The sequence below is a fragment of the Solanum pennellii genome, chromosome 10 (assembly GCF_001406875.1).
Source record: "Solanum pennellii chromosome 10, SPENNV200".
NCBI lineage: Eukaryota > Viridiplantae > Streptophyta > Magnoliopsida > Solanales > Solanaceae > Solanum > Solanum pennellii.
In genome coordinates, this window is record NC_028646.1 from 9,877,167 (window position 1) to 9,889,007 (window position 11,841).

General features: G+C 35.0%; 1 protein-coding gene across 1 annotated transcript; it reads right to left on the reverse strand.

Annotated features, from left to right (window-relative positions):
* Window positions 1–4,859: 4,859 nt before the first annotated feature.
* On the reverse strand, window positions 4,860–8,803 carry LOC107001945. The gene is made up of 2 exons (XM_015199897.2): window positions 5,639–8,803; window positions 4,860–5,563 (listed from the first exon to the last, which is right to left on the reverse strand). Exons 1-2 carry the CDS (start codon window positions 5,858–5,860, stop codon window positions 5,258–5,260), a joined length of 528 nt encoding a protein of 175 aa, XP_015055383.1. The 5' UTR covers window positions 5,861–8,803; the 3' UTR covers window positions 4,860–5,257.
* Between the last annotated feature and the right edge of the window lie 3,038 nt (window positions 8,804–11,841).

Genomic DNA, 11,841 nt, shown 5'->3' on the forward strand with positions numbered 1-11,841 from the left:
CAAATTTTTCCTCACAAACTCGCGACGCTCCCAAATAAGTCTAGAAACTCTCTCAAACTCTTGATCATGTTTTAATGTTCTCTTTATGTAAGTTCACAAAACTCTTCAATGAAATATTGCGATATTTATAGACTTTGAAACTCTCCTAAGTCTTGTTAAACACAACTTAGTCAACTATTGCGATATTTATAGACAACACAAACTTCTTTGCAAACAAATCTGGAGAGATAAGTTTAATAAAAAGAATCAAAAACACAACTAACGTAGTTTTCTCCTTAAGATTATATCCAATGGACCATGGAAAAACCCTACATAGATTCTTCAGTCGATGGAAAAACACTCTACAATGGACACCTTCGAGTTTCTAGTATTCAACATCTACCTCTCTCGATACATATAACACAAACACAAACATATCGACTTTTCTTCTCAAAATCTAACTTACGAGATTATATTTGATATGCAATTATTGCTGGATTAACTTCGCATATAAATATGAGAAATCAAAGGAAAGGTATGGCAATTTCAACAATCATTATTTTATAATATTATAATCTTTGCGTTATTCTTCAAATGTGATGATATATTAGTAGTTTATATAGCTTATTCACAAATTACACAAGTAATAAATTGTTGTTTTGAAATGGCACAAGTAATATTATTATATAATTATCTATTAAATGTTGATAAAGAAGAAGAGTGATTCTAGCATTTAAGGGTGTAATCTAGTGATCCCTCATTCAACTTACCAGATTTTCCATCCTCAACTGCCTTCTTATATGATTTGGAAGCTTTTCCATTAGATCAAATATAAACTTGACCATAGTTGTGCCGGATCTTGGCTTCATTTGAGTAGATTTATCTATAGCTATTGTCTTTCCATCTGCCGATGCTATAGACAACAAAGACTTCTTTGCAAACAAATCTGGAGAGATAAGTTTGATAAAAAGAGTAAAAACCACAACTAACGTCGTTTTCTCCTTAGGATTATATCCAACACACCAAGGAAAAACCCTACGTTGGTTCTCCTGTCCATGGAAATACTCTCTATAATGGACACCTTCGAGTTTTTAGTATTCACCATCCACCTCTTTCGATACATATAACACAAACCCAAACCCAAACATATCGACTTTTCTTCTCAACTCTAACTTACGAGATATATTAGATATGCCATTATTGCTGGATTAACTTTGCATATAAATGTGAGAAACCAAAGGAAAGGTATGACAATTTCTGTTGGAATTTAATGCATCAATGTTTAGTCTTCCGAAATTGTCTCTTAGTTTTTCAAGAAGTCTCTTTAGAATTTCATAGTACATGTATTTAGTAAATTGTGATACATGTATTCAGTTATTTGTGCAAGAATTTCTGTTTTCTATTTTGAGTGGTATAAATAGTGATGTAGTTGATGATTGTGATCATCTAAAGTGGCCTTAAGTAGCCTATAATTAACTTGAGCATTTTCTAAAGATATTATTTTTCCTTCCATATTTTCTACAATTGATATCAGAGCAAGTTTTCGTTCTTAATCTGGGGTTAGGTGAAGAAAAAATATGGCATTCAAAACAAATAAAGGTGTTGATTCTTTAGTTGTTCTTACTCCAGTCGTTGATGAAACTGATTTTGAATACTGGAAGATAAGAATGAGAATACATTTGAAAGCTGAAGGTTTGTGGACTATTGTTGCAAATGGATTTGAAGAGCCATACAACGATGGTGATGTTACAGCAGCGGAGATGAAAAATCATGAGGCTAAGTATCATCAAGATGCAAAAGCCATGAGCAAAAATCCAAATAGGAGTCTCAAGAGCTTATTTTGAAAAAATTGCTACTTGTGATACTTCAGAAGAAGCTTAGGATTTTCTGGAAACTGAGGTGTATGGTGACAAAAAGGTACGTACTATAAATCTTCAAACTCTTATAAGAGTGTTTCAAAATTTAAAGATGATAGAATCTAAAAAAATTGATGAATATTGCACAAGAGTCATGAATATTGTTAATGAAATGAGAAATCATAGTGATATAAATTTGACCAACAAGTTGTTGAAAAGATTCTAATTAGTGTCACAGAAAAGTATGAGTACATCGTTGTTATCACTGAGGAGACGAAAGATCTTTCTTAGATTTCCATCAAAGAGCTAGTTGGATCATTTCGTGCACTGGAGAAGTGAAGATTTTTTCGTGAAGATCAACCCAAAGAGATGGATTTCCACTCTAAAACAAACGAGATTTCTCAAAATTTCTTAAAAAATCATCAGAAGAAAAATCACATGCAAAAAAAGAAGCAGGATCATGATGGTTCTTCCAAGAAGGTTGAAGAAAAAGGTGAGAAAAACTCTAGTCTTTTTTTAAAGTTTGCAAAAAGACTAATCACAATGCAGAAAAATGTTGGAACAAAGGCAAGCCACAATGTAAATTTTGTAAAAAGTTTGGCCATGTTGAAAAGAATTGTTGGCACAAGAAACGGGAGCAAGCAAATTTTTGTGAAAAACAGGAGGAAGAAAGGGAAGAAAACCTTTTCTTTGATTCTAAATTTGATGCTTCAACAAAAAGCATGATATGTTGATAGTGGTTGTAGTAATCACATGACTGGAGATGAAAAGGCTTTCCTCTCAATTAATAATAGCATTACTACAAAAGTGAATATGGGGAATGGAGCCTTAGTTGATGCAAAAGGTAAAGGTACTATTTCGATCAACATGAAAGGATGCGGTAAGCAAATTCATGATGTTCTTTATGTTCCAGACATGGAAGAAAATTTGCTTAGTGTTGGTCAACTCATGGGAAATGGTTCTTCTCTTGTGTTTAGAGATAATTATTTTAGGATTTATGAAAAAATTGAGCCAAATCAATTCATTGTTGAAGTAAAGATGATAAAAAGAAACTTCCCTTTGCAATTTCATTATAATGCATTAAAAAAATGAAATTGTAGATGATTCATGGCTTTGGCACAAAAGATTTTGTCACTTAAATTTTCATGGTTTAAAGCTTCTCAAGCAAAAGGATATGGTGCAAGGCCTTCCAAAGATACATACTGAGATGGATACATGTGAAAGTTGTATAATGGGAAAGCAACACATGATTTCTTTTCCAAAAGGGATGTCTTGGAGAGCAAGTCTACTTTTGGAACTAATTCATACCGACATTTGTGGACCAATAAAGACTCGATCTCTTGGAAGTGAAAGGTATTTTCTAATCTTTATTGATGATTTCTCAAGAATGACTTGGGTTTATTTCTTGAAAGAAAAGTTAGAAGCATTTGCTACATTCAAGAAATTTAAAGCCCTTGTTGAGAAGCAAAAAGGTTGCAGTATCAAAACCATTCGCAGTGATCGAGGAGGTGAGTACACAAGTCAAGAATTTGAAGAATATTGCATATATGAAGTCATTCAGAAGAAACTTGAAGGGGAAAATATCAAATTTGGAGTTGATGGATAAAATTGAGAGTTCAAAGATGAAGAAAGTATCTAGCTTGGATGAAAAAGTTTCAAAGTTAGAGTTGAAAGGTCATAAATTTATAAGTTTGCTTGCAGTTTCTTGGGCTATTATTCTTGGTTTTGCAGAGTCCAAGATGATTTAGTGTTGTGCTATTGTTTGTGTTAAGTTAGTATTATTAGATTATGTTAGTTTTGTGATTTTTGGTTATTATAATCATGAAATTTTGCAGCTCGATAAGCTGCATTTTATTTTGATTATTTGTGAAGATGATGTTGGTTGTTGTTGTGTCTAGTAATGAAGAATTATGCAATATTGTTATGTCTACTAATGATATATTGGTGTGTGCATTTTCTGGCAAAGTTGCATTCGTTTTGATTGTTATGTCTACTACTTCAATTAGGCAGTAAGCATTGATTGTTGCTTTCTCATCAATTTGTCAGTAAGCCAATGATTGTTGCTTCCTCTGTTCAAAGGTGAAAGATATGAATTTCACTATACACTTGTGACTTTCACTATAAGCTGCTGATAACCCAAACCAGAGGAAGATAAAAAAGACTACAAGAAAACCTACTAGCTAATACTAGTAAATCAGTAGAAATTTATAAATTTCTGGCACTTGGGCTCAGCTATGACTCCAGTTTTAGTCATCAATCAGTATATTTTTCTAATCTTGATTATATTTTCTTGATATTTGATATTACAATGTGTTTTCTTCTGTATATATGAGTAAGTTTTAGGAATAATTTTCCCTCTTATGGGTTGTGCTATTCAGAGGCTAAATTGTTTTGCCTTGCTCTCATTTTTTGCTTTCAACCCACACACGAAAACTGTGAGGAATCAAAGATTGGTTTGGCAAAACATGTTATAACTCAAATTACTGCTGAGTGTCATCAGCTACAAGCCCGTTGATAATGTGAATTAAGCTTTAGCTAGATCGATGAAATTAGCATTGCAGGTCCATTTTATAGAATTAAATGAAGCCAAAACTGAAAGCAGGCTCTTCTTGGTCATTAAAGTTTTGTGACAGATGAAATGATGGTAGAAGCACATAATCAACAGCCAATCTATATATAACGTAGGTATTTTACACTCTTTTTATGATCAGTAGATCAAATTAGGACTCCTGTACAAATCTACATTCGCAATTACAATCAGAATCTCTCCGTTGATCAACACCCTAGTAAAAAAAATAAACTAAGAAATACTCAAACTCACTAACAATTAAAAATCATAACACCAAGAGTAATGGAGCTTGAAGCCAGCCATCAACGAGTGTTTCCAACTCAAATGTTGGACCTGAAAAGAAAATAATTGAGTGAAGCATCTTTGAAACAATTACTATGGTCTGCTCATCAGTTCCACAGATCACGAAACTGCAACAGTTCCACTACCACAAAATTTCAACAGTTCCACGAAACCACCAAATAATAGAATGCATTCATAAAATTTTCAAGTCACAAAATATTGTCAGCCCACAAAACATTATCAAACTAATTTGTAATGCTTGCCCCTCCAAAAATAGCAGTTTAAGAAGTTCTACTGTGCCATTACATACTAAACAAAAACTTTAAATCAATATTTAGCAACTACTTTCTAATGCTTGCCCCTCTTTGCCTTAAGCTTGCCAATCTTTTTCTCCATGTCTTTTTTCAACAGATTTGAGGTCACACATGCTTTGCCTTTCCAAGTTAGATTTTTTGGTGAGTATGGTAAATTAGTAAGGACAACGACACCATTTTCATCACCCTTAAAACTAATCTTTCTTGAACCAATTGGTTGTTGTAGCATCTTCTTCATTTGAATTCTAGTTTTTTCTTCAGATATCTCTAGGTGCAAGGACTGTATCCTCATCCTCAGATTCAATATCATCTTCAACTTCATCCTCATCAACAATTGCAATCGAAGGTGCAACAACTTTTTCTCTTCCATCGTTTTTAGACCTCTTTGGGAGTGCATCAACTTTGTCCTTTGAAACATTTTTTCTCTTTGATTTTAAAGGACCAGCAGCTTCATTGAATTCTTCACTTGATTGATGGCTTGTTTTTCGACTGGAAGCTGCAACAAATTTAGGAGTTTGCATAAAGATTGGTTCATCTGGGAGAACTTGTCTTCCTTCTTGAAGCTGTAAAATTTGTCAAAGTGTAAGATAAATATTTATACATTGGAAGTAATTATAAATTGATAAAACATGACTTACTAGAGGACATCTTCTTCGATTATGACCTACAACACTGCAATTTCCACATGTCATTTGCAATCCTTTTCTACTTTTCGACCATAATCCTTCCCTTTTTCTTGCCTCATATTTTTCCCTTACTCTCTTTAATTTTGGTCTACCAACCAATTTATGAATTTGTGGTGGTTGCATAGCTTGAGAAAGATCAATTTTCCAGAATTTCTCACCTCTAACAGGTTGCATTTTAGGATGTTTGTTTTATCCGGAATTTGGAAAATATTTGTTTTTGAAGAATTCTTGATTTTAAAGAGTCGCCACTTAATTTTTTTAGGAAAAATTAAAAAAATTATTTTTTCAAATAACTTAAACAGAAAAATCGTTTGAAAACATTCGAAGGGGTTCGGCGATTCCTATTAATGTTTTAAGAAGGTTTAACAACACCTAAAACATTCCGCTAACATACGGTTATCCAACAACTAAATTATTCGGCTAAGATTGCATAATTTGAGGTAAAGTATAGTTTTAGAGTTATGAAAAAAATTAATTAATTTGATTTGCAAGTTTTATTCGCTCTACTAGAATGGATTTGAAATCATTTTGAGTGGATAAAGCATTATGGCGTTTGCGGAGGTTCGGATTTTCTATCCTTAAGGCTAACAGCAAATAAAGAAACAAAACAACAAGCAAATTGGTAAAAGAGAGAGAGAGAGATATTGGGTCCAAATTCGGGTTTCCTGTCAGCCTTGACCGGAATTTGGACCCACCTGCTTTGTGTTTTGACCCATTCCGACATTTCGGGTTCTTGATTCATTTTCTTCCTTTCGTACCTGTCCTAAACTAAGCATATAATAATACAAAGTGAGTACTAAAAGTAAAAGACGATAAGGGCTTAGGCTCATTACAAAATAAAAATGCAAAATGAAAATAGAAGATCTCCTATGCCAAACTTCTTCGACTTCTTCAATCTTTTAAACTTTGGAATCTATTCGTCGGTTTCAAGGCTTGACTCGATGAATGATATTGAGCTTCTATGAATTTCTCGAAATGCAAGAAGGATGTAATTGGCGTTCAAGAACTCACCCGAAGTCACATGAAAATAAAGGGACATAAATTAGCTTCCATCCATAAATAATGAAACTTACAAATAAGCTTGATCAACTCGACAAAGAAGAAATCAAAGAAATCAAATAAAATGATGGCACGGTAACCGATACATCAACAACAATTTTATTGGCTATGTAACACATATTCATGCTTCCAAATCAAAAACTAGTCGACTGAAATCTTCTCTTAGGCATAAGTAAGTTACTAAATTTTTTTTGACAAATTCCAACACTTGAAAGCTATGGACGTCATGGCCTTAATGAATAGTATATCTGATTTGAACTTGATAACATATCTTCCCAGATAATACAACGAAACCCAAATCATGGTTAGGTTAACTAATGGAGAGTCCTACATTTAGAAAATTTTTGACTTGACTTACGAATGACGTTAAAATAAACTTATCTCTAGAGTGCCTCGAGGAAATTTAGATCAAGAAAATCACATGTTATAAGCTCAATAGCAAATGGTAGATTCTTCATAAGCCAAAACTTTAAGCAAAATGAGGGTATGAATAAAAGAAAGGCCCAAGCATGTCATCCTAAAGGAACAAACGTTCAAAACGAGTAAATATACAGGGACTATGGAGCATTTCCTGCAACTGATGATCAAGAAAAGAGTAGAATGGATTTATCCTAAGATATGTAAAAATCATCGAGACCAATATTATGCACCATTCGGAACCAAACAACAGGGACGACCCATAATTTTAAAGGAAATCGAACATTTAAACTTGACTTAAATAATATCTAAACAACTAGCGATGAAACCCCAGAATTAGCTGTACCGCAAGACAACCAGAAATGAAAAAAAAAGAAGATATATACAAGCTATGAGGAATATTAGGATAACAGAAATAAGATGACATTTTACAGATGAGCAAATGAAGTAAACAAAGAACTCATGGTGAACATAACATTCAAGAACTCAAGAAGAGCATGGACAAAGATATAAGCTCAAATGAACATTAAAATCCATGAAAACAAACGAAAAAAACAAAAAAATAAAAACGAACACACATAGATTTTCAGACAGATTCCATCACTTTTAACAGCTAACATTGACTCAAAGACATTGTGAATACAAACATATGAACCATTCGCATAGAAGAGGTCCTAATGGCTACACACTGAGAGTAACATGTATTCGTAGTGAAATGAGTATTACCTTTTGGTGTGCAACGAGACATAGACAATAACGAGCTTGAAATGACGATCTTCCACTCGCCAACACGATCTGCGAACAGGGAATGGAAAGGACCTCGAACTCAAGAGAAAAACTTCAAAGGATTGATTAATAAAACTAAACGGAGAAAAAGGCCCCGACCGAAATGAGTTCTTCCTTGCTATTCCAAACCAAAAGAAAACTCCTCGACCTCTCTTCTCACTATCCTCTTCTCTGTGACTAAGTTTTCCCCTTATATTTTCGCATGTATATTTCCTAAACAATTTTTTTCAACCCTTCTTTCTAAGGCTAACTGGCCTTAGAATTCTTTTCAACTATTTTTCTTTTCGATTCTCTGTAGCTCTCCACTCAAGATATTTCTTCACCAAAAAATTCCCCCGTTTTTTCACAGTGAAAGGATCTTATATAGGGGAAAAACTAGGGTTTCGGAAAATGATATTGGGGGGTAAGATCGGGATTCCGACCTTAGTCCTTTCATTTGAAATTGAAAAAATTCTCCAGAGTTATTGGCTAGAGACTATGCGCAAAATCGTACAGTTCCCTAACAGCCAAACAATCTAGGGCGTCGAATTTCTTGGCAAGGATGAACACACCACGAGATTTCGCCACCTCACTCTGCTAGTCGTACCAATCTGCACCAGAAAAGCAAGAACAAACAGAACGCTTGACAGTCCTTCATCTTTCATCTCACGCCTTGAAATCACAGTGTATCCGAATGGCTTTTCATCGACGCGCGCTCGGGTGGGATGAAAGAGGTGCGTCGGGGATCTAAAGTGGGGTTCACGCGTATGCTGCTGTCATCTTCTTTGGAAAGACGTTACAGCGTACGGAACGCTTCCCTCTCTTGTGACCCAGATTGGGTCGGGTCAACTAATGAGTCTCTTGACTGAAGAGCTGAAGTGGATTGGGTATTTGGGATGCTTTGGATTTTAAGAAGTGTGCTGGATATCAATTGATAAAAGGAAATTGGGGCGACTGGGATTTGGACTGGCAAAAAGCTGAAGAAGGCCCAAACAGTAGTCTTAAATGGGTTTAGTATTGAAATAATGGTCAAATTCAGCCCATACTATAACAAAATGAATCAACATAGATTACTTAACGAGCCTTTAGTTTTGACAAGCTAAAATAATTACCTTAAATATGAATAACAAGATGAAGAATATAAGTTATTAATTAAGTAGAAATCAATTTCGATAAAGCATTAGCAAACTAAAGAAATTTGGGACGATTTTTGAATATTTTTCAAAAATAACTAATTATATACAAAACCTATAAAATATGTATCGCTTTAAAACCATGAAAGTTGTCCAATGTCATTTTAAAAATGATTCGAGAAAACACTTGAATCTTATAAAATGGCTATTCCAACTGGTTTGGAAATTAAGAAACTCGCTAATTAATTCATGTCGTCGAGGGTCAAAATTGGGTGTCAACAACTTTCCCTCATTTACTTGGTTTGATGCGAGAAATTCGAGGAAAAAGAAGTTAACTAATCCAATTTTGACCGACCACATATTCATTTTTGAGAAAAGGATTGGTATGGACTTTAGGAATTATGGCCGAACCCCGAAATTAGGTTTCCTACATATCTCGGGCTATATGAGAAATCAGGACACTTATAGTTTGACTCGATCGGTTGGAAAGGGAATCTATTGTACCAGATAACCTTTGGGTTTTGGATAAGTGACGAATTAAACGAGCATGAAAAGGAGGCTTGTAACCTCTTACCCATGAATGTGGTGCACTGTCACTTATATTCGAAACTTGCTTCCGGTAAATCATGATTTCCGGATGCGAGACTGAAACTGACAAAACTAAAGAAGAACCCACATGCCTTATGATAGGGGTGTGGTTTGATTGTGGTGGAGTCGTTCCTCTGCTAGTGTCCTAAGTGTTTGACATTCCTCTCTGAATTGTGTGCCAGTTTGCAGCTAAGAAAAAGTTCCACGTTGTGCTGCGTCCCTTTGACGTTGTCCGCACCTGTGGTTTTTGGAGAATTCATCCTTTCGGATGCTCTCGACAAATACTGAGATAAAAACTCGTCAGCTAAAAAATGCAATTAGAATGGGAGATAGTGTCTTTTACAATGCCGACACTCCACTGTTCTCCTCGATATGCGACGTCAACTCGACTGGTCTATCGTGAAGCAAATAAATCTTATGCCTTGTGTTTGCAATATAATCTTCAATGCACTCTTCACTTGATGTCGAAATAAATAACTGCTGATGTGATGCTGATATTTCTTTTGATGTCAATGCATGCTTCAAGCTGATGCCAACACAGATGAGCGATGATGCAGTGTTTACGCTTCTCTTGATGTTGATGTATTCTCCATGTTGTTTACTTTGATAAAAATGCGATTGACGCCAACGGATAAATAATTCTCTTCGGATATCTTCCCGTGACGCATAAGTTTCTGCGAGGTATGAAATATTCTCGCGATGCATAATTTCTGTGAGGTATGAAATCTTCTCACGATGCATAATTTCTGTGAGGTATGAAATTTTCTCACGATGCATAATTTCTGCGAGATATGAAATCTTCCCGCGATGCATATTTTTTGTGATGTATGAAATCTTCTCACGATGCATAATTTTCTGCAAGGTATGAAATCTTCTCGCGATGCATAATTTCTGTGAGGTATGAAATCTTCCCGCGATGCATAATTTCTGTGAGGTATTAAATCTTCTCACGATGCATAATTTTCAGCGAGGTATGAAATCTTCTCGCGATGCATAATTTCTATAAGGTATGTAATCTTCTCGCGATGCATAATTTCTGCGAGGAATGAAATCTTCCCACGATGCATAATTTCTGTAAGGTACAAAATCTTCTTATTTCGCTTGATTCACCTTTGAATATAGCTAGACGTTCTTTATAAATTTCATGTTGTTGAAAATTGATTGAAATAAACAATTCATATTCCCAAGCCTTCGACATAAGTGATATAAAATGCCTTTCGCTTCTAGGAAAACTATTGATTTTGGGGTAGTTTTCTCCTCTTTGGAGCTCTCCGTATTCATTCATCGGAAGAATTTGCCGATTTCAAAGCAAATCTATAAACCTGCATCCACAGAAAAATTGTTAGTTTTAAAAGCGTACTGATCTGTGTCGATTTCTCTAGTTGTCTGCTCCCGCTCCTGCTATCTCAGGTTGATTTCCCAATCTCCCGACTCTTGATAGATAAGACAAAATATTTCATGCCAAGACAAGTGAAACATAAAGGAAAATCTTTTAGAAAAATAAACTTTCAATAAATAGTATCTGAGATAGATCACTGCCAAGTCATGTCATATCAGGCTTAACAAACTTCTTTTGGTCTGATGCTTGGAGGCCTATCTAATCATTCGCTGGTGAGTTTCAGAGTCACTTCGGACTTGTAGATAAAACCCATAATGAAATTTTGAGTCCATCCTCAATATTTTTGTCCCAGTTAACTGTCTTGCTTATCTTTCCACTGTAATTGAACAGATCGCGGAATTTTTTAGATCTTCTCAAAAATTCTTTCCCAATTGCAGATCTCGAAATATCTTTAGTTTTACTTGATGAGGAGGAATCTTCTTCTGGAGAATTTTTGAGTCCCTCTCAAAAATTCTGTCCCAGTTCTATTGTAAAGAGGAATAGAAATCTTACGGGAGATATGGACGAACCCTTGAGGCGCCTACGTATCCCGTTGAGGCAGGAATGAGGTCAAACGTAGTTCCCCTTAAAGGTTAACAAAAGAGAAATTTACAAAGAAACCGACCGAGGCCGTCATAGGTCGCCTACGTATCTCTTTCTTGAGAATTCAGGTCGAACGTAGTTCAAATACAAAGAAATAATTAAAGGGGATAAAGGGGGGAGGGGTGACCGAGGCCGACATAGGCCGCCTACGTATCTCCTTCTTGAGAATTCAGGTCGAACGTAGTTCATTACAAAGGGATAAAATTTAAAGC

What these genes read in the sequence shown, in the direction of transcription:
- LOC107001945 (XM_015199897.2), bottom strand. Translation starts at nt 5,860, where the DNA reads ATGCAACCTGTTAGAGGTGAGAAATTCTGGAAAATTGATCTTTCTCAA. An exon ending in ATCGAAGAAGATGTCCTCTA is followed by an intron (nt 5,564 to 5,638) that starts GTAAGTCATGTT and finishes CAAATTTTACAG; the next exon opens with CTTCAAGAAGGAAGACAAGT.